Source organism: Motacilla alba, chromosome 5, assembly GCF_015832195.1.
Source record: "Motacilla alba alba isolate MOTALB_02 chromosome 5, Motacilla_alba_V1.0_pri, whole genome shotgun sequence".
In the NCBI taxonomy this organism is placed as follows: domain Eukaryota; kingdom Metazoa; phylum Chordata; class Aves; order Passeriformes; family Motacillidae; genus Motacilla; species Motacilla alba.
The window spans coordinates 17,424,394-17,445,477 of record NC_052020.1 but is presented as its reverse complement, the minus strand read 5'-3'; the positions used below and the strand labels follow the sequence as shown (position 1 = coordinate 17,445,477).

Sequence of the window (21,084 nt, the reverse complement as noted above, 5' to 3'; positions counted from 1 at the left end):
AGCCAGTTCTTTATTCACAAAGCTCATATTTATAGGAAATATCAGAAGGCACTTAGACCTAATTGGCTAACAATACACTGACAGTTTATTGGCCAGTAAATGGCTAGGCTGTACGTCTGTCGAATCTCTCTATATTTGGTTAGTTTACATATTTTGTTCACTGATTCCTGTGGGACAGATTTCTTGTTTGTTACAGGTGCAACTTATCTTACTCTCTAAGAATAAGTTGTTATGCAAATAGATTCTCAAGATTTCTTCACCTGGGAACCTAGCTAGCTGCACTTAGAAGTAAGTAACAGGCCAGCTGGTAATTCAGCAGAGCAAGGCCGGATTTCATAATGCCTTTCTTTCACAATATCTTTACCTGTATGTAACATATATAGGCCAAGTACTTCATCTCCAATTATAAATGTATCTCACAGCCCATTACGCACCTTCAAATGCTCTGTTTGGCAATCTCCTGTTCAGTGCCAATAGACCCAGGCAGGGCCCTGCCGAGCAGAGCTTTGTGAGGAGGTGTCATTACTTATCTGGCTATTGATGAGTCACACGGAAATTTTGGTTGGTGTGGCTACAATAACCCAGCTCCAGCCTCTCCAGCCTGCAGGGCATGTTTATATATGTATATATATGATGCTGCAAACACAAGTGTGGCTGTGTGCTACTTCAGAAAATACTAGTCCACAGGAGACCTGACCAGGTAAAATTAGTCTCCTCAAGGTAAACAAGTAAAAGTATCTGCAGTAAAAAAAATAAACAAAAACCCCCAAAAAACTATTACTCCAGCAACAAACTGAGGATGGGGAGGTGGGGGTCCTGTGGTGTATCTTGCCTTTACCTGCAGCTCTCCCAAGCACAAAGAAGCACTTGTGCCTGGTCATGCCCGTTTGCTGACCCAAATCTGCTAGGGTGGGGAGGTTAAGTGGTTTCCTGTTTGGGCATGGCAAGAACGCAGTGGCCCAATGTGGCAACTACCCAGGGCTCCACCAAGGAGGGCCAGTGCCTGGGCTGGTGTCTCCAGTGGCTTCCACATTCTGCCACATATTCCCTGAAACAAATCTGTCAGTGTGCAAGCAAGCTGATCCCCCAAGGCTTTATTTGATCTGTTGGTTCTCCGGCAGCTCTGAGCTAAAGTAAGCTTACTCCTTGGGAAGGATGAAGTGATTTCTGAGTTGGGCGCATGCAGAAGTTAAGGCAAGCACCCAGGAGCTTCTAAACTGGCCTCTCCCTTCCCTGCCCAGATCTTCTCTCTTTATCCCATTCCTGAAAAACCATGTGAGGCCACTCAGCCGTGGAGAGGGCACGGGAGTTTTCCTGGGAGCATCCCTCGCACAGGGCTGCTGCTTAGCACACAAGTATGCGGGCCGTGGCTCGAGTGAGGTAATGGGAGGATGAGGCAACGTGCCAGTCAGGGCTTGATCTTGATTTACAGGGTGTTTCATGGAGAACACTTTTAACAGGCAGGTTTGACGCCTTACAAAACCCCAAAAAAGCCGCTCCATCTGGAGTTCGCTGTAACGTGTTCCCTGCGGCAATGGAAACGGCAACGTGAGGCGCAGCAGCCGAGGGCCGGGGCCGCGGACGGCGTCGCGGAGCAGGGCCGGTCAGCCCCGGCCGGAGGGCGCCGAGCGGCCGGCTGGCGGGGGAGGCGGCCCGGGCTGGGGTGGGCCGGGCCGGCCGCGCCTCCCTCCCGCCCTCCTGAGGGTGCCTCCCGTCCCTCCCCGCCCGCCTGCCTCCCGCACAGCGCGGCAGGTCGGGGCGTGCGGCGGCGCGGAGCGGCGGCCCAGGGTGAGGCGGAGCGCCCGAAATGGCGGCACCGGTGGGACGGGGGAGGCGGGGGGCGCGGCGGCCCCGGGGGAGCGGGGCCGGGGAAGGGCCGGGGCGGCAGCACGGGAGAGCCGGGCAGAGCGCGGCCCCCGGGCCCCGTGTGCGGCTGCGGGGCCCGGCGCTCCATCCGTCCCTGCCGGCACCCCGCGCCGCGGGGACCTGGCCGCGGCCCCCCGACCCCCGCTCTACCGCGGCACCGCTTTGCTTCCCCTCCAGCGCCCCGTGGCGTTGCACAGCTCTGCAGGGGCTTGGCCCTTCTATGCTTTGTTAGTTTGGTTTTTGTTTTTTTCTTTTTCCTTAGAAAAGTGTTTTAACCTGTTGCGGGTGGTGTCATAAGCTTTGCACAGCCCGCGGAATTAGTAAAGGTGTTCTGAATGTTGCCATAAGTCTTGTAAAACGATTATTACCTCCCCTCTGCCTTTTGTTCAGTCAAATTTCCCTGTTTTACAAATAAAGAGTTGGCCTTTATGCTGGGCTTGTAGGACCATTGTAGGCGGAGGAGGGGGAGAACCAGCGCTTGTTTACCACACAGTCCAGGCGATGTTCTGTTCGCTTCTTTTTCTGGAAGCTGCATCAGATGGGGAGCTGATGGCAATGTGTTATTTCTGCACCGTGGTGTTGCTTGCCATGAGGAATCTTTACTAGTATCTTCTTCCTGTCCTCTCATGAAGAGCATAAACTGCTGTAATTATTTTATCTTTAAAGTCTGGCTTTTCCTGAGGGTTTTTGTAATCAACTTGTTGCAGTATCCTGTTGAGTTTTAGCAGTGACACGTCTTTATTTTAGGCTACTCTGTAGCATCCCTTAAATTCTGTGCTGCTTCACTTTCTTTGCCCTCCTACAGTGCTTCCTGGCTTTCTCTGAGGGTTCATGTGGTGCCCTCCAGAAAAAGGGTTGATTGAAATAGCATCACCCATCAGAGGCTGTTAGTTCAACCAGTTTTGAAAGATGTCTCCTTTCAGAAAAGACATTTCCTTTGTGACATGCATGTCTAATGCCAAGGTTCTTAGGGAAGCTTTGGGTGTGATGGATGGTCTTACCAGCTGGTATTGTGGCGGCTGAAGAGTCTCTCAGTGTGCCACCAGTAAGACAAAGGTCCATCCCAGTCCTCCTGCCAAAGGACTGTCTGTGGTGGAGGGAGCAGAGTGCCTGTCTTGGCTGAGCTTTTGCTCAGCTCATGGTGACTAGAAAAGTCAGTGCAGAAGTTTCAGTGCATTTATATTCTCTCAAGTATTTTGTGTGCCTAGGACAGGCAGTTCCCAGTCTGTGGATTGTTGGAAGCTGGGGTAGCGTCACTTATGCTTTATGCATCTGGTGACAGGTCCCTGTCAAAGGCACAACCCTGGCTTGCACAGGTGGGCTCTGGTTTGCTACAGCTGCTCTGGTGCCAGCACTTCTGCGTCAGATGCCCTTGCTGGAAGCTTGAGCTGCGAGCTGGAGGAGGTGGCAGCTTTTGAGCTCCTCCATGTAATTCACCTCAGATCACATCCTTGCTCTGTAGTTTGCTGATGATGTCTTTGAGTTCCTGGTCTGTATTTACTTCTGGTCATATGCTGTATTTCTGCAAAAAGTGTGTTTCATTCCAAACTGTTGCTTGTGTTCATTGTGCTGTGGCTTCTGCAGTGGAGAATGACTCCTCCAGTTGCCTGGTAAAAGTCCTGGCACTGCCTGCTGTATGCTGGCTTCAGGGATCAATGAGAAAACGCCTTTTCTGACTGCTTGAAATAATGTCCTCTGTGTGACACTTCATTTTACTCTGGAGTCTGAGGTGGTTAATCCCTCTTGTGGTATATTTTTTGAGAGTTAAACCAGTTTTATTTCTCCTAACTCAAAGCAGATGTGTTAAAGGGGTTTTATTTGCTGCTTGCTGTGTAGCGTCCGAAAGTTTCTCTCTTTGGGTGTGATGCATTCTTCAATAAGGGGGTGGAAGAAAGCTGCTGGTATTCCTTGTCAAGCAAAAATGCTAGGTGGGAGTGGCTGTGAAGGGCTCTCTTTCCCCTTAGGAAGTTCCCAGCAGGCCTATCATTCCCAACAAATGAAAGTTGTATCGTGCCTTGAGCTGTTTCCATCAGACATGCACAGAAGGCAGCAACTCCCTTGCTCTTGAGACAGCCCTGAAGGGGCTGATTAGGGAGCTGTGTCTCTTCTAGCCAGGTTGTCCCACTTGTTCCCTCTACATAGTTTGGCTTCTTAGCTCACAAATGCATTGAACTACTGGTTATGGATGGAAGGAAAACGTGTTTACATTTGTTTGTTTGTGTAACATCTCTTATCACCATGTGTGACAGTCTGCTTGTGGCACGCTATCCTGTCTGGCATTTCCAGGTAATTTGATTATTTATAAAGCAGTCATACTGTCCCTCTGTTCTTCTTGTGCCTTCTAAGGCAGAAGCTTAGAAAGAAAAAGACTGACAGCCTCTGAAAAACAAATAGGGTAGCTGTGCTTTTTCGTGTCCCAGTTTACCATTACTATCCCCAGTGGCCTCATCAGCCTTGTTCCTTAAGCCTCCTGAGAGGATGTTCTACCCCTCAACTCTACTTTCTGTTCTTGGGCTCAACACTGGGTTATCTCCAGCTCTCCCTGAGTGTGTGCACTGACAGCTGAGGTCATGGAAAGCCTGAGGGAGGGGTGTTCCTAGAAATGACACCTCATCTCAGTTTCCCTGGCTTTGAGGAGCAGAAGTCTGAGTCTGCCTGGTTGGTTAAAAGCCTTCAAGATCCTAAGGGTGTAGACCAGGTCTCCTTCTGTCTCACTCACTCATCCTGCCTTTCAGACCCTGGATGTGGTTTTTCTTTTGCCACAGCAAAGCTGAAATGAAATAAACAGTGTTACTATAAAACCATCCCATTTTCCCATTCTTTTTTTGTACGTGCATTTTGACAGAGCTTTTCCTCAGGATGGTGACCATCTTCCCAGTCTGTAAGAAACGTGCTTTTCCCTGCTACCCTGTGTTTGGAGCCAGGGTGTGGAGGGGGAAATGCAGAATGGCAGGTGTGTGGAATGGAGATGAGGTGTTCTGTCAGTTCTGTGGAGAGTGCATCCTTCCATCCCTCCCCACAGCACAGAAGCTGTTGACTGCCTGGCCCTCTTGGCAGGGATCTGCCCTATAGTAGCAGCACTGCTGATGGGCATCTCTCTTCAGTGCTCCTTTCTGTCCTGCCTGCCAGACTCCTCTGGTTGTGATCTCACAGCCTGGCATCCTGGGGAATGGATTCTGGGAATCCTACTAAGTCCTGTGTCCTGGTTGCTGGCAGTAATAAAACTCTTGGCAAAATGAGCAGGAGGGTGATGACTATGGAAGTTCCAGAAGTTCCACTCCTGGAATTTCATGGTTGAATAAGAGATATGTTTTGGGGTCTGGGCATTTGGGTGTGACCAGCTTGGTCCATGTTTCTAGACTGAGTTTCTTGTTGGGTGGTTATGACCCCAGTCCAAGCTGGAAAACTGCTATGCAGCTCTGTATGGCCAGAGTGCAATAAGCTCAACATGGGACTGAAAGTGTGTCCAGCTCCTAAGAAGGATGCAAACATGAATTGATGCCATGACATGCCAGCTGGGCTTTTCATGGAGTTACATATATATATATATATATATATATATATATACACATGATATACATGTGTGTGTGTGTATGTGTGTGTGTATTTCATGCATGCTTTTGATGCTAGTAGTGGAGGACATTATTGGAGGCAGGATACTGGTTTAGTGGGATAAGGAAGGACATCCAGATTTCTATTCTGAAACAGTTGAGGGAGGGTCCTTGGCAGCTGTTTAAATTCATTTGGGTGCTGATCTACAGGTACTGTCTTCAGGGTGCAGCCAAGCAAATACACACTGTGCAGTTCTGATGGACGTTGCATTGCCTGCATCCCTGTAGGCTCTCCTACCTGCTGAGGTGAGTGCATCCCAGAGAGGGAATGTGGAGGATGTGGGGTGTGGCACTGCCTCTTAAGAGAGGTGGAAATGAGATGTGTGAGAGGTGCAAGAGAGGATGTTGCTCAGACCCACGGGTTGTTCCTGGCGGCGGTAATGAGGCTTCATAAAGAAAAGCCAAGGCAGAAGTCGGTGACATAAAATGTTTGGCATTGACCATTGTTTCTTATCTGTGGCTGGTGCCAGATCTGGATACAAAAGGAGCAAAGTTCACTTGTTCAACCCAGGTTTTCTTTACTTTTATAAGAAAGAAAGCAGCAGTGGGGAGCTGGGGCAGTGGGAAGAGTTGCAAGGGTGAGTGCCTGTGCTTTGGTGAAATCTGTCCTTGTAGCTGTGATGTGGAAGATGGACACCCTTAAGAAATGGTGGAGTTGGTGAAATTTGCAACATGTTTCCCAGATGTCTTTGCCACTGTGGGAGAGGGGTAGGTTTAAAGGAAGAAACACCTTTTGGAGATGCTATGTGAAAAAGATCTGCTGTGCTGTGCAAATGGACGAGATGGAAACGTGTCTGATACTTCACCCTGGAACACTTCTGCTCCTATGGGCAAGAAGTGGACAGGAGAAAGATCAAGCAGATGATTACTATTTTGCACTATTGGAATTGCATGGTAGAATAACAGGTGTGTTTTAGAGTCTGGGCTGCATTTGGATCTTGCTGATCTTGCTGGACTATCCAGTCCCAGCCAGACAAGTGCTGTACAGCTCAGTAGGTGCATATCAGACAGCAGTGCAATCAGCTCAACACAGACTGAAAGTAGTCCTTGGCAGCTCTTTCAGTACAAGCATATGACTTACCAGCATAGCTGGAGGATGAACAGTGGATTAATTGGCTCATTCACTAATGAAATTCAGACCAAGAGTGGTTTGAGGTAGGAATTACTGTGGGAGGTAAGAATTACTGTGGGAGAGGTTTCTGTTTGTCTCGAGTGAGTCGCTGACCTGTTATCTGCTAGAGTAGCAGCCACAATGCCTCTGTGGTTTTTAGGGAGTACTCTGACCCTCATTGTCCATCACGGTGCAACAATAAAGAAAATAAGGAGGAAGGATGGTTTTGGTGAAATTTATCTCCTATCAGAGCCAACTGGCAGATGGCAGCCATGCTGACATTTCTGACATGCCAGGCAGTGAGCAGGACTTTTGTAGTGTCTGACAAGGCAGGCATGAATCATGGCTTGTGAATGTCAGTATTTCTTCTTAGCTTTGGTGGAATCCAGAAGGGAGAAATTCATATCCCACATCTCACCCCCACACTGCCCTGGGGACAGAGATGGTTGGCTCCTTTTCTCCATGGTCACTGCCAGCTGCATGCAGAGCTCCCAGGGAGGTGGTGGGGAGCTGTGTGTGCCATCACAGGGGTGTACAGCGAGTGCAGAAGCCAGGCACATGGACACGTGGGAGCAGGAAAGAGTCTCATGGTTCTGTGTCGGGTGCTGTGTGCAAGGAATGCATGGATGGGAAAGTGTTGGGCTTCGTGCTTGTGGTTTTGGCTGTTGAAGCAGAGAAAGCGTGGGTCCAGTCCTGTGTGGAAGTACCACTTGCTGAGGAATTGACCTGTGGTTGGTTGCAGGTTCCCCCTTGCTATGTGGAATAGCCCTTTTCCATCTTTGCTGGGAGACTTGGCTAAAGGTGAGAGGTCTGCTGGAGGTGAGGAGACATTTGGTGTGGTCTCCAGTGTGCCTTGTCCACTTGGAGGGTTTTTAAAAGGACATATTTCTTGTTATTGGGAGGACCTCTTCCTGTACTTGGGGAGGAAGAACTGTCAGGCTGGTTCCTGCACCTTGTGAGTCCCAGTTGTCTGGGTTTTTTCCTTCTCCTGAGCAGGGAAAGAGTGCAAGTGTCCGGCTGAGCTCATGTTTGAGGAATGAGGCTGTGCTCAGCCTCAGAAATGGGCTCTGGAGAGCTAAACAAAAGCCTGTTCTGTCCATTGTGCACCCCACAGGGCTCACCTCTGGTGTTGAACCGCTGTGCTTAGACCGGGACAAGATAGTGGTTGCTGACTTCACTGGGCTGTTTGTGCCCTCAGGCACTGTGGAACCGTGCATCCTGACTCACAGCTGTGCTGCTAGAAGCCTGGGAGGAGGGAAAAGCAGACAGTTGCAGAGGAAAACCTCTGCTTTCACTAGTGTCACGAGCTTTACTTTGGCTGCAACTGTCTCCCTGTGGAAGAGGAGCCCCTTGTAGAAAAAAGGGTTTTATTGTTTCCTACTTCATCGAGAATTATAACAATCTTTAAGGAAAAAAGAAGGGAGGGGAAAGCCAACTTAGATGACAGCAGTGAGAGTAGCCAAAATAAATTACTGTAGTTACACCAGTATGATTCTTATCAATAACACATTTACAGGGGCATAAGTGGGAAGCTGATTTCTCTGTGTATGAGGGCACAACTGCTGTGGATCATCAGTATCCTCATAATTTATGACACTGATAACCATATGTGGCCAGCTCTGGTCCCCTCTCCCTGCATTATCCAGCCCTGGGCAGTCAGAGCTAGAACACTCTTTTGGCTGAGGTGAGTAATAGGAGGAATATTTTCTGTGCTAGAATTGACCTGCTTATTGCCAGCATGGATTTTAGGGTTCTTCTAAATTCTTCAAAAGCAAGAGATAAGTTTTGTTTTCTGGGTTCCTCTATCCTCTATGCTAGAGGAACCTCATTTTCACAGTGGGCATATAGTAATGAAGATAGTGGCTCGGTTTCTTCAGAAACTTTTGACTGTGTTGTTCTTGGATTTTCTCTTGGGTATGTTTTGCTTTTAATACTTAAGGACTTACTGAGAGTCAACCTACAAGTGAGCTGTGCTGTGGACTGCTTTTCCCCTCCTGCTCACTAATGGCATTGGATGAATTGAAAGATGGATAATGAGTCTGCCCAGCAACGGAGAGCAGAGTGCTCTGCTGCTTTCTGCTGAGCTCAAAGAAGTCTTGATGCTGGGGATGTGCCAGTTATGTTTTTAGAGGCTCCTGAGGGAACAAAGTATGCTTTCTCCCATCTCCTGAGGTGCTCTTGAGTCTTTTTGGTATTTAAGGGTTATTCCAGGGTAGAATGTGCTACTGTAGAATATAGAGTGGACTGCTTCTAGTCTTTAAATGTTAAGCTTTAAAATAACAGGAGATCTGATGAGATGATAATGGTTCCTCCTGACTTGAAAATTGACCTCTAAGGTGGATGGGGTGGTTACAGGGAGGATTAAGTTTCAAAGAAATTTTAGGCTTTCCTTTATTGAAGCTTCTTCATAGAGTCCTAAGTTAACAGGAGGGTGGTTTGGTGGAGAAATCCCCTTCAGCGTTTTCCTGCTTCCTTTGAAGTCCAGCTGTTTTGTGCTGGCATCTGCTAGAGCCCTTTCCCACGTTCTTCTTGCCAGCTCTAAATGAAGTGGATGATTACACTGTCATGGTTTAACCCCAGCCAGCAATTATGTACCATGCAGCCACCCCTCCCTCACGCCCCTGCCCTGATGGGATGGGGTGAAGAATCAGTAAAATAATATAATTAAAAGTTATGGATTGTGATAAGAGCAATTTATCAATTGAATCAATGCAAATATAATTATAGTAGTAATAGTTTTAATAGTAACAATAGTAGTAAAAAAAAGGAGAGTAAGAGAGGAATAAACCCCAAGAAACACAAATGATGCCTAACTCTGTAGCCTGTCCCGCAGCAGTGATCGGCAGCTCCAGGCCAGCTCCCCCCAGTTTATATCCTAGCCTGACATTCCATGGCATGGAACATCCCTTTGGCCAGTTTGGATCAGCTGTCTTGGCCATGGTCCTTCTATGGCATGGAACATCCCTTTGGCCAGTTTGGATCGGCTGTCATTCTATGGCATGGAACATCATGAGCCTGACATTCCATGGCATGGAACATCCCTTTGGCCAGTTTGGATCAGCTGTCTTGGCCATGGTCCTTCTATGGCATGGAACATCCCTTTGGCCAGTTTGGATCGGCTGTCCTGGCCATGGTGTTTCCCTTCCTGTGCACCTCCTTAATGGCAGAGCGTGGGAAATGGACCAGTCCTTGATCTAGAGTAAGCACTGCTTAGCAACAACCAAAACATGTTTGTTATCAACATTGCTCTCATACTAAATCCAAACCACAGCACTGCACCGGCTACTGAGGGGAACGCTGACTCTATCCCAGCCAAAACCAGGACGTACACTGAGACAGACTTGCCGAAGTCGCTGTGCTGGTTGTGGCTCTGTACCCTCACGGAGAGCTGCCCTTTGCCTGTGCCTTTGCTCGGAGCTGCAGAGGGGACCGGAGCAAGCCCAGCACCCGTGCCACCGGCAGAGCCAGGTGTTTCCGGGAAGCCGTTGTTGCCGTGGGGCTGGGGGATTTCTTTGGAGCTTAGTGGTGCGTGCTGCGGAACCAGGGACTTCTTTGTAGCCTGTCCCCTGCTGCCAGCCTTGGTGAAGGGCCAGCAAGTAATTGCCTGGAGGCAGCCCTTGCCTCCCGGTTGTTTATTCACATGCTGGTGCCTCCCGGACAAGTTTGCGGGCTGCTCCAAAAACAGCTGCGTAAATGGTTTTGGTGGAGTCATTAAAACGTGCTACACAAGGGCAGGCGGAAGGGGGAGGAATGTTTTATTTTTGGCTGGGAGTTGTTTAATTTTACTGGAAGAACGATCCTTTTCAAGGCAGCCTCATGCAGCGTTGATTGAGCATTGTTTCCAGCACTGCTCCTATAGCAACAGGAGAGAGACAGCTCCTATGAACTTCGACTTACAGCTCTGGGAAATGAAATGTCATTTAATTGCCCTTGACTGTGCTTGATATTTGATCTGACTCTAATAAAGTGACTTTAGCTGTGGAGAGGAACATAACTCCTCAAATCATTCAGTGACCACTTCAGAACACCTCCAGAGACAATGTTACTGGGGATATATAGAAAGACTGATGGTCAGAAGGGATTTCTTGTCCATTCTTGGAAAGTTGGGAAAGTGGGTATTCCCAGATGTGAGTGTTCCCACATGGGGATATTCTGTGTAGAAAGGGAGGCTCCTGAAGTTGTCACTGACATCTGTGGCTGCCATGATGAAGTGAGAGCTGCTGTTGCCCCGTTCTGTGTCTGCATGATGTTCCCTTTTCTGTCTGTGTGCCAGGGCACTGCAAAGTGCATCACCCCATTCCTGGTGCTGCAGGTACCTGCTCCACTGCTGGCATGCTCAGAGGTTTTCTCTGGCATGGCTGGCACCAGTCCTGAGCTAGTCAGCAACAGGTCTGAAGGAGTAAGAATGTTAACCTTGGTTTCCAGTGCCAAATCCCTTGTCAACTGCTTTTAAAATATGATTTTAGTGGAGTTCACTCTGAGGCAGGCTGCCTGGGAAAGATGTGTGGGATGACCCCAGAGACTTGCTTTCCTTTTTTGTGCCACAGAAAGTGAGAACAGGAACAATGCACTCAAAACAAAACAAGTTTTGTACAAAAGCTAAAGCAGATGTGGGTTTTTGTGCACCTCTTGCTTTGTGCTATTTGCAGTCAGGTGTCTTGGGCCCAGGCAAGGCAGTGAGTGCTAACAAGTAACTTGAAAACTTTGTGGTTTATAGCTTTATGTTCTGCATTGGTCTTCCAGCAGACAGAACAGCTTGGCTGCTGGAGGATGGATGTTGAGGAGGGCAAATTCACCCCTTCTTTCTGCTGGAGAGGCACTTAATCTCTCTGTGCTCCTGTTATAACCTGCTCTCTTTTTTCTTTATTGGGGTGCTTTGAGGAGGCAGAGGACCTTTCAGGCAGTGAGATTATAGAACACTGTGTGATTGAGAGGCTAGAGATGTACCTTGTGGTGGCACACAAATTGCCTGCTCTCTTCCAAATACTGCTGCATAAGTTTTTAACAGTGGGGTTTTAAGCCCTATGATTTGTTTGTGAGTTTGGTGCACTGAAGATGACAATCTGCCATGGGATATGCACCTGACACTGTGGGGAGGAAGAAAATTACTGGCTTTTAGCTGAGCACCTCTTCAATGTACAGATTTGTAGGGAACAAAACTGCACTGAGACTGCAGCCAAATTTTGAGTGACTGTGTAGTAGCTACAATGCAGCACGTGTTCTTTGGTTAATCTTTGCCCTCAGCTCAAACCACTGTGTAAAAACCCAGCTTTTTACAGAGAGTGAAAAAATGGTTATCACTGCTACATTATTTGGAGAGTGCTTTGAATTTGTGTGGAGAGTTGCCTGAACAGGCTTTGTGGAGGCTGGGAGGATTTCTATCTTCCCAGGACTTTTAGTGCTTGTTGACTTGGTTCTAGTACTGGCATGGCTACAGGGCAGGGAGGTTTTGTGAGCACTCTCTGAAAACACTGAGAACCCAGTGGCTTTGCTTCTGAGTGCTGGGCTCAAACTGAATGGGATGAATAGGAAGATAATGAATAGGAAGGGATCAGGCAGAAAGCTGATTCAGCACAAAATGTTTTGTTTAGAAATGTGGTTTAATGCTACTGGTAAATTCTCCAGTGCAGACAAAACCCTGCTTAAAAATTAGAAAAAAAAAAAAAAAAGGAAAAGAAAACCCCAAACAAAAAGAACCTCACAATGCCCATGAGCAGAGTTGGGAAAATAGAATTTAAATTCCAATAGTGGGCTGCAGTGGAGAGTTTGCCTTGTCTGTTGGCTGACCCTGACCTATCTGAACTATCGCTCCTTGTTGTGTCAAACCCTCATTGCTATGAGCCCTCTGCAAACACAGCCAGGCACTGATTTCTGCTGCTTCCAGTGAGAGAAAAGAGAAGGTTATTGTTCCTCTCCTCAGCTCAATGAGTAGTGAAGTGGTTCCTGTGTATAAATAGCGTGAAGTGCTTTGGGATCCTTCAGGATAAAGGAGGCCTTGTGGGATACAAGAGGAGGTTGTTTGACGCAGAAGGAGTTTCCCTTGGTCACACAGTGGGTGCTGGTCTCTGCCTGCCTTCCAGCTCCTGATGGGGACTAAGTCCTTGGAGGGGCTGCTTGTTTCCCTGCTTACCCACTTCTGGGAGCAGGAGGCATGGGCTTTCTGCTTTCAGGTTGTGGCTGACTGAATGTTTTGTCAGGGAAGGGCTTTTTGTTTGCTTTGTAGTGAAACAGTGCTAGGGTACAGACACACAGTCCCAGGCACGCTCAGTCACTCTCTTATCTTTCTCTCTTATGCTTTATTTTCTTAATGGTTGTAAAATTGGTTTTATGCCAAGGTCCTTGTTATCCTCAAGGATCCCACAGCCAGGCATTGCCTCACCCAGTTTGGCTAACCCGCTCATAAAACACTTAATTTGCAGGTATGTGGGTGGTGCTGAACATGTAAATCCTTGCTGAGTTTGAAATTTATGCTTGTTGTTATTTATGCTTCAGTAAGCCCCTCCACTGGGGGAGTAAACAGTCTTGAAAATATGAGTGAAAGGTCTGAATGCTCTTCTCTGGAGAGACAGTCTTGTTTCAAAGAGCAGGTGACTGCTCAGGTGTATTAGGCATGCAGCTCCTCTCTGGATACTTGGCTCTTATCAAAATGAGCAGGAGTTTGGAGGCTGCATCTCTCTTGAGGGGTCTATTCAAAACGCAGCACCTTGAGCCAGGGCAGAAGAAAGGAGAGATTTGGCAAGCGTTCTGAGGGGTGACTGCAGGGCTGTCGTGTGCCCTTGGAGATGTTGCTTTGACACAGACTGTTCACATGAGATCCTCCCAGACCCCCAGAACGGGAATGAGCTTACCCTCTCTCAGTTCTTTGGAGAAGTGCTCTCCCAGTCAAGAGGTAGGGTCAAGCAAGGTCTGCCAAAGATGTCAAGGAAGAGGGGTTTTGACCAAAATCTGTTCTGTGTGCCTGTCCCCCTTCTCCCCTCTAAATTTAAATGACAATTCTTTAGAAGGAGCTTTTCTTCCTCGGTGGATGCCTGACTTGTGTTTTGCATTCTCCCCAGTCCAAGGCACAAGTACTGTGACTTTGCAGCATGTTCCAAAATGCTGAGATGGAAAGCAAAGCATTGAGCTTTGTCCTGGGTCAGCTTTCTGAAAAGCCAGGAGCCTGGGAGCTGCATGAAGCAGATGAATAAAGGGCAGGGCACTAGGGCTGGTCTTGGAGAGTTTGGGCCCAGCCTCAAGAGGATTAAGAACTATTGCTTGCCTTCTAGGTGACTGTGCCTTTTCTCCTCTCCCTACTTCCTCTGAAAGTTCCCTTGTCTGACCTTTAGTTTACAAACCCAAGGACTTTGTTTGGCCTGCTTTCCAGTGGTGCAAGAAATGGAATTTCCACTTGTTTCTCTGAAGAGATGTTTTTATGGTCTAGAGGCTGTGTAGTAATGTGAATCAGTAAATTTCTGCCTCTTATTGGCATCATTTCTCATAGAGAATGGAAGCAGGGGTAATCCAAGCTGGTTATAAAAGAGGGTGTGTTGTCCATACTGTGCTAGTTTGGGACCCTTTACCTTAGAAAAGCAGAGGAAAGAGGGGATGCTAGAGGCCGTTTTCCAGTCCAGCAGACTTATGCAGCCTAGCTGCCTCCAGAGAAATGACAAGCCCTAGGATGAGAGCCGAGGTTAGAGGGATGGAGTGCTAGCAAGGGCCCTCAGCCTGTTGCTCTGCCATACGCTGGGTACACTGGAGGATATTTCTAAAAAGGTGATGTGGCTGACAGCCCAGGTGAGGTGTCTCTGCACTGGTACACTCAGAGTGGGCAGCAAATGGGAGGACCTGGGAGCCACTGTGCTGCTGGAAGGCCACAACCTATTTGCCATGACTGAATCTTGATGGGATGAATCCCATGGCTGGAGTGTGGCTGTCAATGGCTACACTGATAGCCCTTGATGCAGAAGGGAGAGCTGAGGAAGGACAGAGGGTGGGGTTGCCCACGACCAGGTTGAAAATTTGATCACTTCAAGGCACTAACACCAAGAAGGGCTTTGCACTGCACAGACAGATCTTCCTGAGCTTTCTCATGGAGTTGCTTACAGGCCTTTTGCACCAGAATGAGCTGTCATTTTGTGTACACAGCCTTGACAGAATTGATAGCAGCATTTACAGGATGCAGCAGTAAATATAAACCTGTTCTGACAGCTTTCTACCAGCAGAAGATGTTCATGCTCCCCCCTGCTGCAGTTAAGCTCTTTCCTGTTATCCAGTGCAGACTTTGCAGTTTAATCAAATGCATTCATGAGAGGTATTCTGAAATCATGTGCTCTCTACTTAAAGGACTTGATGGCAAAGCATATAATCATATATTGATTTCAGAATAGTCTTTGGCATAGTTCATGATTCTCTGCATCTCTCTTCTTTTTTTCCTTCAGCTTTCTGCTTTCCTAAATCCAGCAGCAGACTAGAGCCAGCAAGAAGAGAGGGGGTGGAAAAAAGCCTTTGAAAAGAACCGAACATTTGCACTGCTGCTGTCACCTGCTCTGGTGGTGAAAGGTCAGTGTCAAGACTGCTGATCCATGTTGGCTGTCAATTTGGGGTGGATAATGGCACATGGTGTGAATTTGACCTCTTTACCTGCAAGCTTTAGAATTCCTCTCCTGGGAAGGCTTTACTTAAATTACTTTTAGCTGCTTTCTGGCAGGTGAGAAGCAGCTGGAGGCCCTTTCTGAGGATGTTCAGTGGGGTAGGTAAAGTGTCAGTGGTAATGTTTTCATCTTACAGAGAGGGAACTTGAGAGAGGTCATGCTTTCAAAGGCTGGAGTTTAGCCTTGATAAAGAATGTCAGTGAGTTTGCTGAAGATTAAAGTTATTGGCCCACACCTGCAGTGCACATACCAAGGGAAGGATGTCTGCTTTGTTTGCTGGTGGCTGCCAGGGTTATCTGGCCCAGCTCACATAGTCTCCAGTGGAACATTTCCCTCCAGGCCAGCAGTGTGCCCAGTGGTTACACTTTTGGTACAGCAGAGGTGCAGTGGGATTTCCTGCAGCAAATCTTTCTTGTGTGCTATGGTAAAGAAGTTAGAAGTTATCTAAGTTGTGGTGTATGAGTTATCTGTGGAATAGTTGTCACTGATGTGTTTGATACCAATTTGCTTGCTATCACTCAAAAATCAATACTTTTAAATAATGATGCTTTTAATGGCCTGGGAGCTATTCATTTTCTTTGGCATTGTTTCTTCCCCATCTGTCAGATGCTGCTTTAGGGCACATTGTGCAGAAAAAGCCTGGAGGTCTGGCTTTCTTTGCTGTTTAATTAAGTGCTGTTACTGTGCAAGTTGAGGCAAATGTACCAAGCAGTGTCTGGGATGACTAAATGAGTGTCTATCCAGCAGGAGTGTGTGTGTGTGTGCATGTCATATGCTTTCTGAGCTGGGCTGTGTGTGCATGCCTATGTGTGCCTTTGGGTCTGCAAAGAAAAATACAGTGGTGTGGGGTGGAACACACAGAGCAAGTCCTGCCATTGAAATTTTAGGTTTCACAGTTGTCTGTGCAGTGCTTATGTTCTCAGAGGCTCTGCACCCAGAACTGGAGCCATACTGCTCAACTTCTGGTGAGTTCTTGAAGTCTGATTTGTCCTAAGGGTTCAGTCATGGTAGGATGAGAGCCCAGGAAAATCAGACCATAGAATGGTTTCGTGTTTGATGTGATCCCAGCCTTGCCTGGCAGTCATGCACTGTCTGTTCTTACCCTCCTAGGATGCTGTGGCTTGCAGTCACATAGGGCAGGATGAGCTCACTGTTTATCTCTTTATCTTTTTCAGATGTTTGCATAGGTTCCTCCTTGCTTCACTGTTATTCCACTGTTATCCACTGTTAGTCATATGCTTCATTGTTAGCATCTCTCAATCTCTGGTGTATTTGAACCAGCAAGTCTCATAAATTATTGCCAAAATCGCTTTACCAGGCATTCCTCTCATTATAAGTATGTATTTTACTAATCATAAAAGAGGTTGTTCCAGTTCACTGGCTGAAATAGTCTTTGCTGGCAAAAGCACTTTTGAGTCCGTGAAATCATGTTGCTGTCAGGCTTTTGCCAATTTGCCAGTCACCTGGAGCCTGTCATGCCTCTCAGCTGGCATTCCTCCATCAGCAGAGTTTCTCAGTGCAGATCCTCATAAAATCACTGGGTTTAGAGAAGGATGAGGGTCTTGCACTGGGGAGGAAGAGAGAGGAAAGAGTCAGACTGAGGGACTTGCCCAAGTCTATGCACAAAGTCTGTGTCAGAGTGGGAAGCTGGATTCAAGCTGTTCAACTCCCAGCTTCTTGAATTAATCTTCAGACTGTTACGCCTCCTTTTCATCCACAGGTTCTGTCACTTATTTTTTCCTCTCAGCTTAATGCATTTTGTTTTCCCTAGAGAATTATTTCTCTCTGTCATTTCTGTTGCAGTGTGTGTGGGCATAGTAGGAACCTCTTGTTGATTCTCGTGACTTCCATAAAAATACTTCTTTCCATTGTGTGACTAAATTTCACAGCCTGTATTCCTTGATTGCTTGCTGAAATTTAACTTGCTGATGAAGATACTCTTGGACTGGACCAAGTAAACTTCATTATGGAAGTACTTTTTGTCTTCTAACCACTTTTTCAGTTAGCAAAATACTTTTCATTATGAAGCTCATGTTTAATTAATATGTTTTTATGTAATTGTAAATATACCCTTGTGGCAGAGCTTTCAATTTCCTGTTCATCAGAGAGCTCATGTGTAATTATTGATAGTGATTCAGAACAGTTTTTTTCCTCAATGTTTAAAATAGAACAGAATTATGTGTGTTAATTACTGTTGCTGCTCCTTGTCCGGTTTCAAGAGTGATTCATATCAGTTCTGAGGGTTTGTTATAAGGATGATTGAAGGCAAGAGACCCTGGCTATGTCAGTGAATTCAGGATGAGGCCCTCATATTCATCCTGGTGCTGTGACACTGATCAACACCTCTGTTCTTTTTGGGACTATGAGGCTCAGAGCCTGAAGTCACCCTAAGCCTGGGAAGCAGATTGTGGCTCCCCCCTCCCTCCCGCTGCCGGAGCTCCTTGGGAAGAGCATTTCACTGTAGTCTCCTGCCCTCTCTTGCTTTCCCTGAAGACCAGGATAGCACCGTGAAGCCTGACCCGGTCTCTGCAGGTGATGGGAGACAGCAGATCACCCTGTGTGAAGCAAGGAGCACAAACTCCACTTCCAAAAAGAGGGTCTGCAGAGCTGCCTTTCCCTTAATAGTTGGCTGGGTGAGTCATTAAGCATGCAGAGGCAGCCAGTGCCATCAGCTCTGCTCCTGGCTAGGAAGGATAGATCAAACAGGAGACAGCCCTGATTGCTTTCTGATTCATGGTCTGCCATCCCTGGTGATTCACCCTGCTTTATAAACCTGCAGCTGTTCTCTGCCAGCTTTCTGGAAGCAGGCATATCCTCTCCTGCCAGCAGTGAAGCCAGGCTGCCTGAAAGGCCTGTACCCAGTGCTGGGTGGAGCAGGACCTGCAGTCTTGAGGGGGATTTCAGACTGTCTGTCATCTGATGCGAGTGCAGTCTCAGCTGTGTGTCTGCCCAGTTCTCACCCTGGACTAGATGGAGCTGTGACTGGGATTTCTGAGCTCTTGGATCAGAAGGAGGGACAAGTGAGTATCCCTTGCTAGGGCCCAGCACCTGCTGTATGGCAATACGTAGGTGATGGACAGACGGAAGGAATGAAGGAAGGCTGGTTCCTAAAATCCTCGGGAGCAAGAGGGAAACTGAGCCAAGGAGCCTAAGGACAGAAAATCATCCCCTGGTCAGTCTCTGCAAGCCTGCAGTGCACGTTCCTCTACATACAGCCCTGATATTAGAAGGGGTGCCCAGAAGTCCTGTTACTGGAAGGCTTCTCTCAGATCTGGGCTGAGATACCTGTTCTGAGTTGTGCAGGCACGTGTGGCTGCCTTGCTGCTGCCATTCTTGTTCTGTGGCTTAATGAAGTCTCTGGGAACTATAAATCTGTCACCTTCCATGCATGTTGTGTTCTTGGGGCGTCTTCTCATGGAGAATTTGCAAGCCTGGTCAGTGCATACAGTACCAGCAGCATCCCTTCCTTCCCAAAGCCCGGGGCACTTTTGTGCTGCAACGCGGTAATTAATCTGAGCATTGCTGGAGGTTCTGATCTCTTCTGGAGATAACTCTGAAGAGTTGTTCTCCTTGATCTGTGCCACCATCTCAGAGCTGCTCCCTTTACCAGTGAAGCAGCATTCTGCTGCCAACTGCTGTTGCCAGATGTTATTCTGGAGAAAAATGTTTTCTTGTGAAATGGTGACGGGAATGAGCATGGGTGGGACTGTTGGCATGCTCACACTCTTGCTTTCCTTGTTAGCTTCATTTGTTAGTTTCTAAAGCACAGGCCTGGCTGGGGCTTTTGAGTGGTTTGGCATGAAGCAGAAGGAAATAGTTGCCTGCAAATAAAATACAGTTATGCTGCAGAATGGGCAACTGCCATTCCCAGCCTTGGTTGATCTGGCTCTAAAGGCAGACATTGGAAGTGTGGTGGCAAAGATAATGCTGATAGTCACCTGATGTGCAGCCTGGCTGTGTGTACCTGTTTCTCACTTTCTTTGCTGTCAGGTGTTTTGCCAAGGTAGATGAGTCTCAACTGCATGGCTGGGTGCAGCTGCAGTTGGTCCCTGGAGGGAACTTGCATCTCTTGTGGGAAGAAGTTTTGTGTTCTAACTAAGCATGAACTCCATGCCTCTGGAAAAATGTAGAGGCTGTTTGCCTTCCTGTTTCCAGGGAAATTGCTGGTTTAGGAAAACATTGCACTCTGATGTTGGTGTACAATGTTTGCATCATTCCTTGCAGGCTGGTGCAGGAGGAAAGGGATGGTTTTTTAATCGAATGCAAGTGGTGAGGATTTTGTTGCACTTCTGCATCCTTCCTCACATAGGTGATGCTGGCAGCAATACTCTGTACACCTGTGCAGTGCTTTTGTCCTGTCAGCTTGGTCAGGCAGTGATGAGAGCATTTTTTGAGAGGTTCAGACTTTGAGGTCTGGACAACAGGCAGAGAAGTAACATGGAGCTGTGCTGGCTGCAGACCCACTTCTGGGAAATGTGCCCCTGGGTGCAGCAGGACTGGGACTGACTCACAACAAAATCCCATTCCTTACATATCTGCAGGGGCATTTTATGCTGTCAGATCATCTGAAGTCAGGGGTTGTGTTTCTTCCTCTTAGTAGCTGGGACAGTCTCTTAGTGCCCTGGGGGACAGCTCGCCAGTGAGAAGGGCTATGGAAGGTAAGCAGTGAAGAAGATAATTAATTACTGCAACAGACTGCTGGGTTCAAAAAGGATAGGACATCTGAACATATAACAAGTGTGTTCCCAGTTACAGTTGTGAAGATCAAAAATAGCCCAAACTTAGAGAAGGATCTATTTAAGGCAGTTGTAACTAATGGCAGTGAGAAGATAATATTATTTGGAGACAGATTATTCCATAAATATCAGAGACTAAGGTTTCTGTTGCCGCCTTCAGAACAGCAGCTACAAGCTGCACTCAGGAGCCAGACTGGGATTTCTGGAGAACAGGCCTGGCATTGTGCAAGGTCTTGTGTGTAGGTCACCCAACTGGATCTGAGAGCTCTTTATCTGAGCAAACGCTGTCCTGTGTCCCTGAAGTCAGCTGGATGGCTTGTTCACCAGCTTACTTCAAAAGATTGCAAGTGTTAGATCTTGTAGAAGGAGGGCAGTAATGCTGGCCCTCTGGGAGAAGTGGTGTGATGACTGACTCACTCAAGCTTTTCTGATTTTGTTGGTTTTTTTTAGGAACTTGTTGAACCAGAAAGATGCGTGAGTATACAGAAAAGAAGGAAACATGTGGGACCATCTGTCTGAAGTACCTTCTCTTCATCTTCAACTTCTTTTTCTGGGTAAGAAAACTCAGTCCATGTCAGAGGCAATGAGGTGGCACTGCAGTTTTGGTGTCAGGGGTGCAGAAATCTTGGGCATAATGAAGTCTTTGGGAAGAAGTGCTGACGTCAGTAGGACAAAGCCTTTGTCCTGTTGGGTGAAATGCCACCCCTCGGGCTTGCCTGCTCAGGCTGCAGAAGTTATGGTTTGACACTGTAGCACGTGGCTGTTTCTAGGTCATGTTACCAAATACAGAAAATTACAGGAAGCCTAAAAATAAGCCTTGATTTTTCACCTGGTTTACTTTTTCCAGGAGCCTGAGGGCTCCACTGTCTTGCCATTCCTCCTCTCAAAATGGCAGAGGGAGTGCTGGCAGATGACACACACCTTCTAGCAGCTGATCCACTTTAGAGCTTCTTAGAGTCATAATTTCCACCACGAAAGTTACTGATGCCAAAGGATTTTGTTTTACTTCAGTGCATGGGACAGAGCAATGGAGTGTCCAGATCAGACCTTTAAGAAAAACCGTCTGAGTTTTTCCAGAAGCTGCCTAAAACCCTCTGGAAGTTGAAGGCTTACAAGGAGAGAGGGGATGA

General features: G+C 47.5%; 1 protein-coding gene across 3 annotated transcripts in view; it reads left to right on the top strand.

The window, feature by feature from the left end:
• Nucleotides 1-1,641: 1,641 nt before the first annotated feature.
• CD151 (CD151 molecule (Raph blood group)) overlaps nucleotides 1,642-21,084 on the top strand; it is a 32,060-nt gene continuing 12,617 nt past the window's right edge. Inside the window, exons 1-3 of one of the 3 annotated variants that reach the window (XM_038138328.1) lie at nucleotides 1,642-1,788; nucleotides 15,006-15,126; nucleotides 20,405-20,508. In XM_038138328.1, the coding sequence (XP_037994256.1) occupies nucleotides 20,425-20,508 (84 nt within the window). In that variant the 5' untranslated portion in view covers nucleotides 1,642-1,788; nucleotides 15,006-15,126; nucleotides 20,405-20,424. Of the gene's footprint in view, nucleotides 1,789-5,627; nucleotides 5,724-15,005; nucleotides 15,127-20,404; nucleotides 20,509-21,084 lie in introns of those variants that run through there. The other 2 variants (XM_038138329.1, XM_038138330.1) reach the window with 2 other exon arrangements.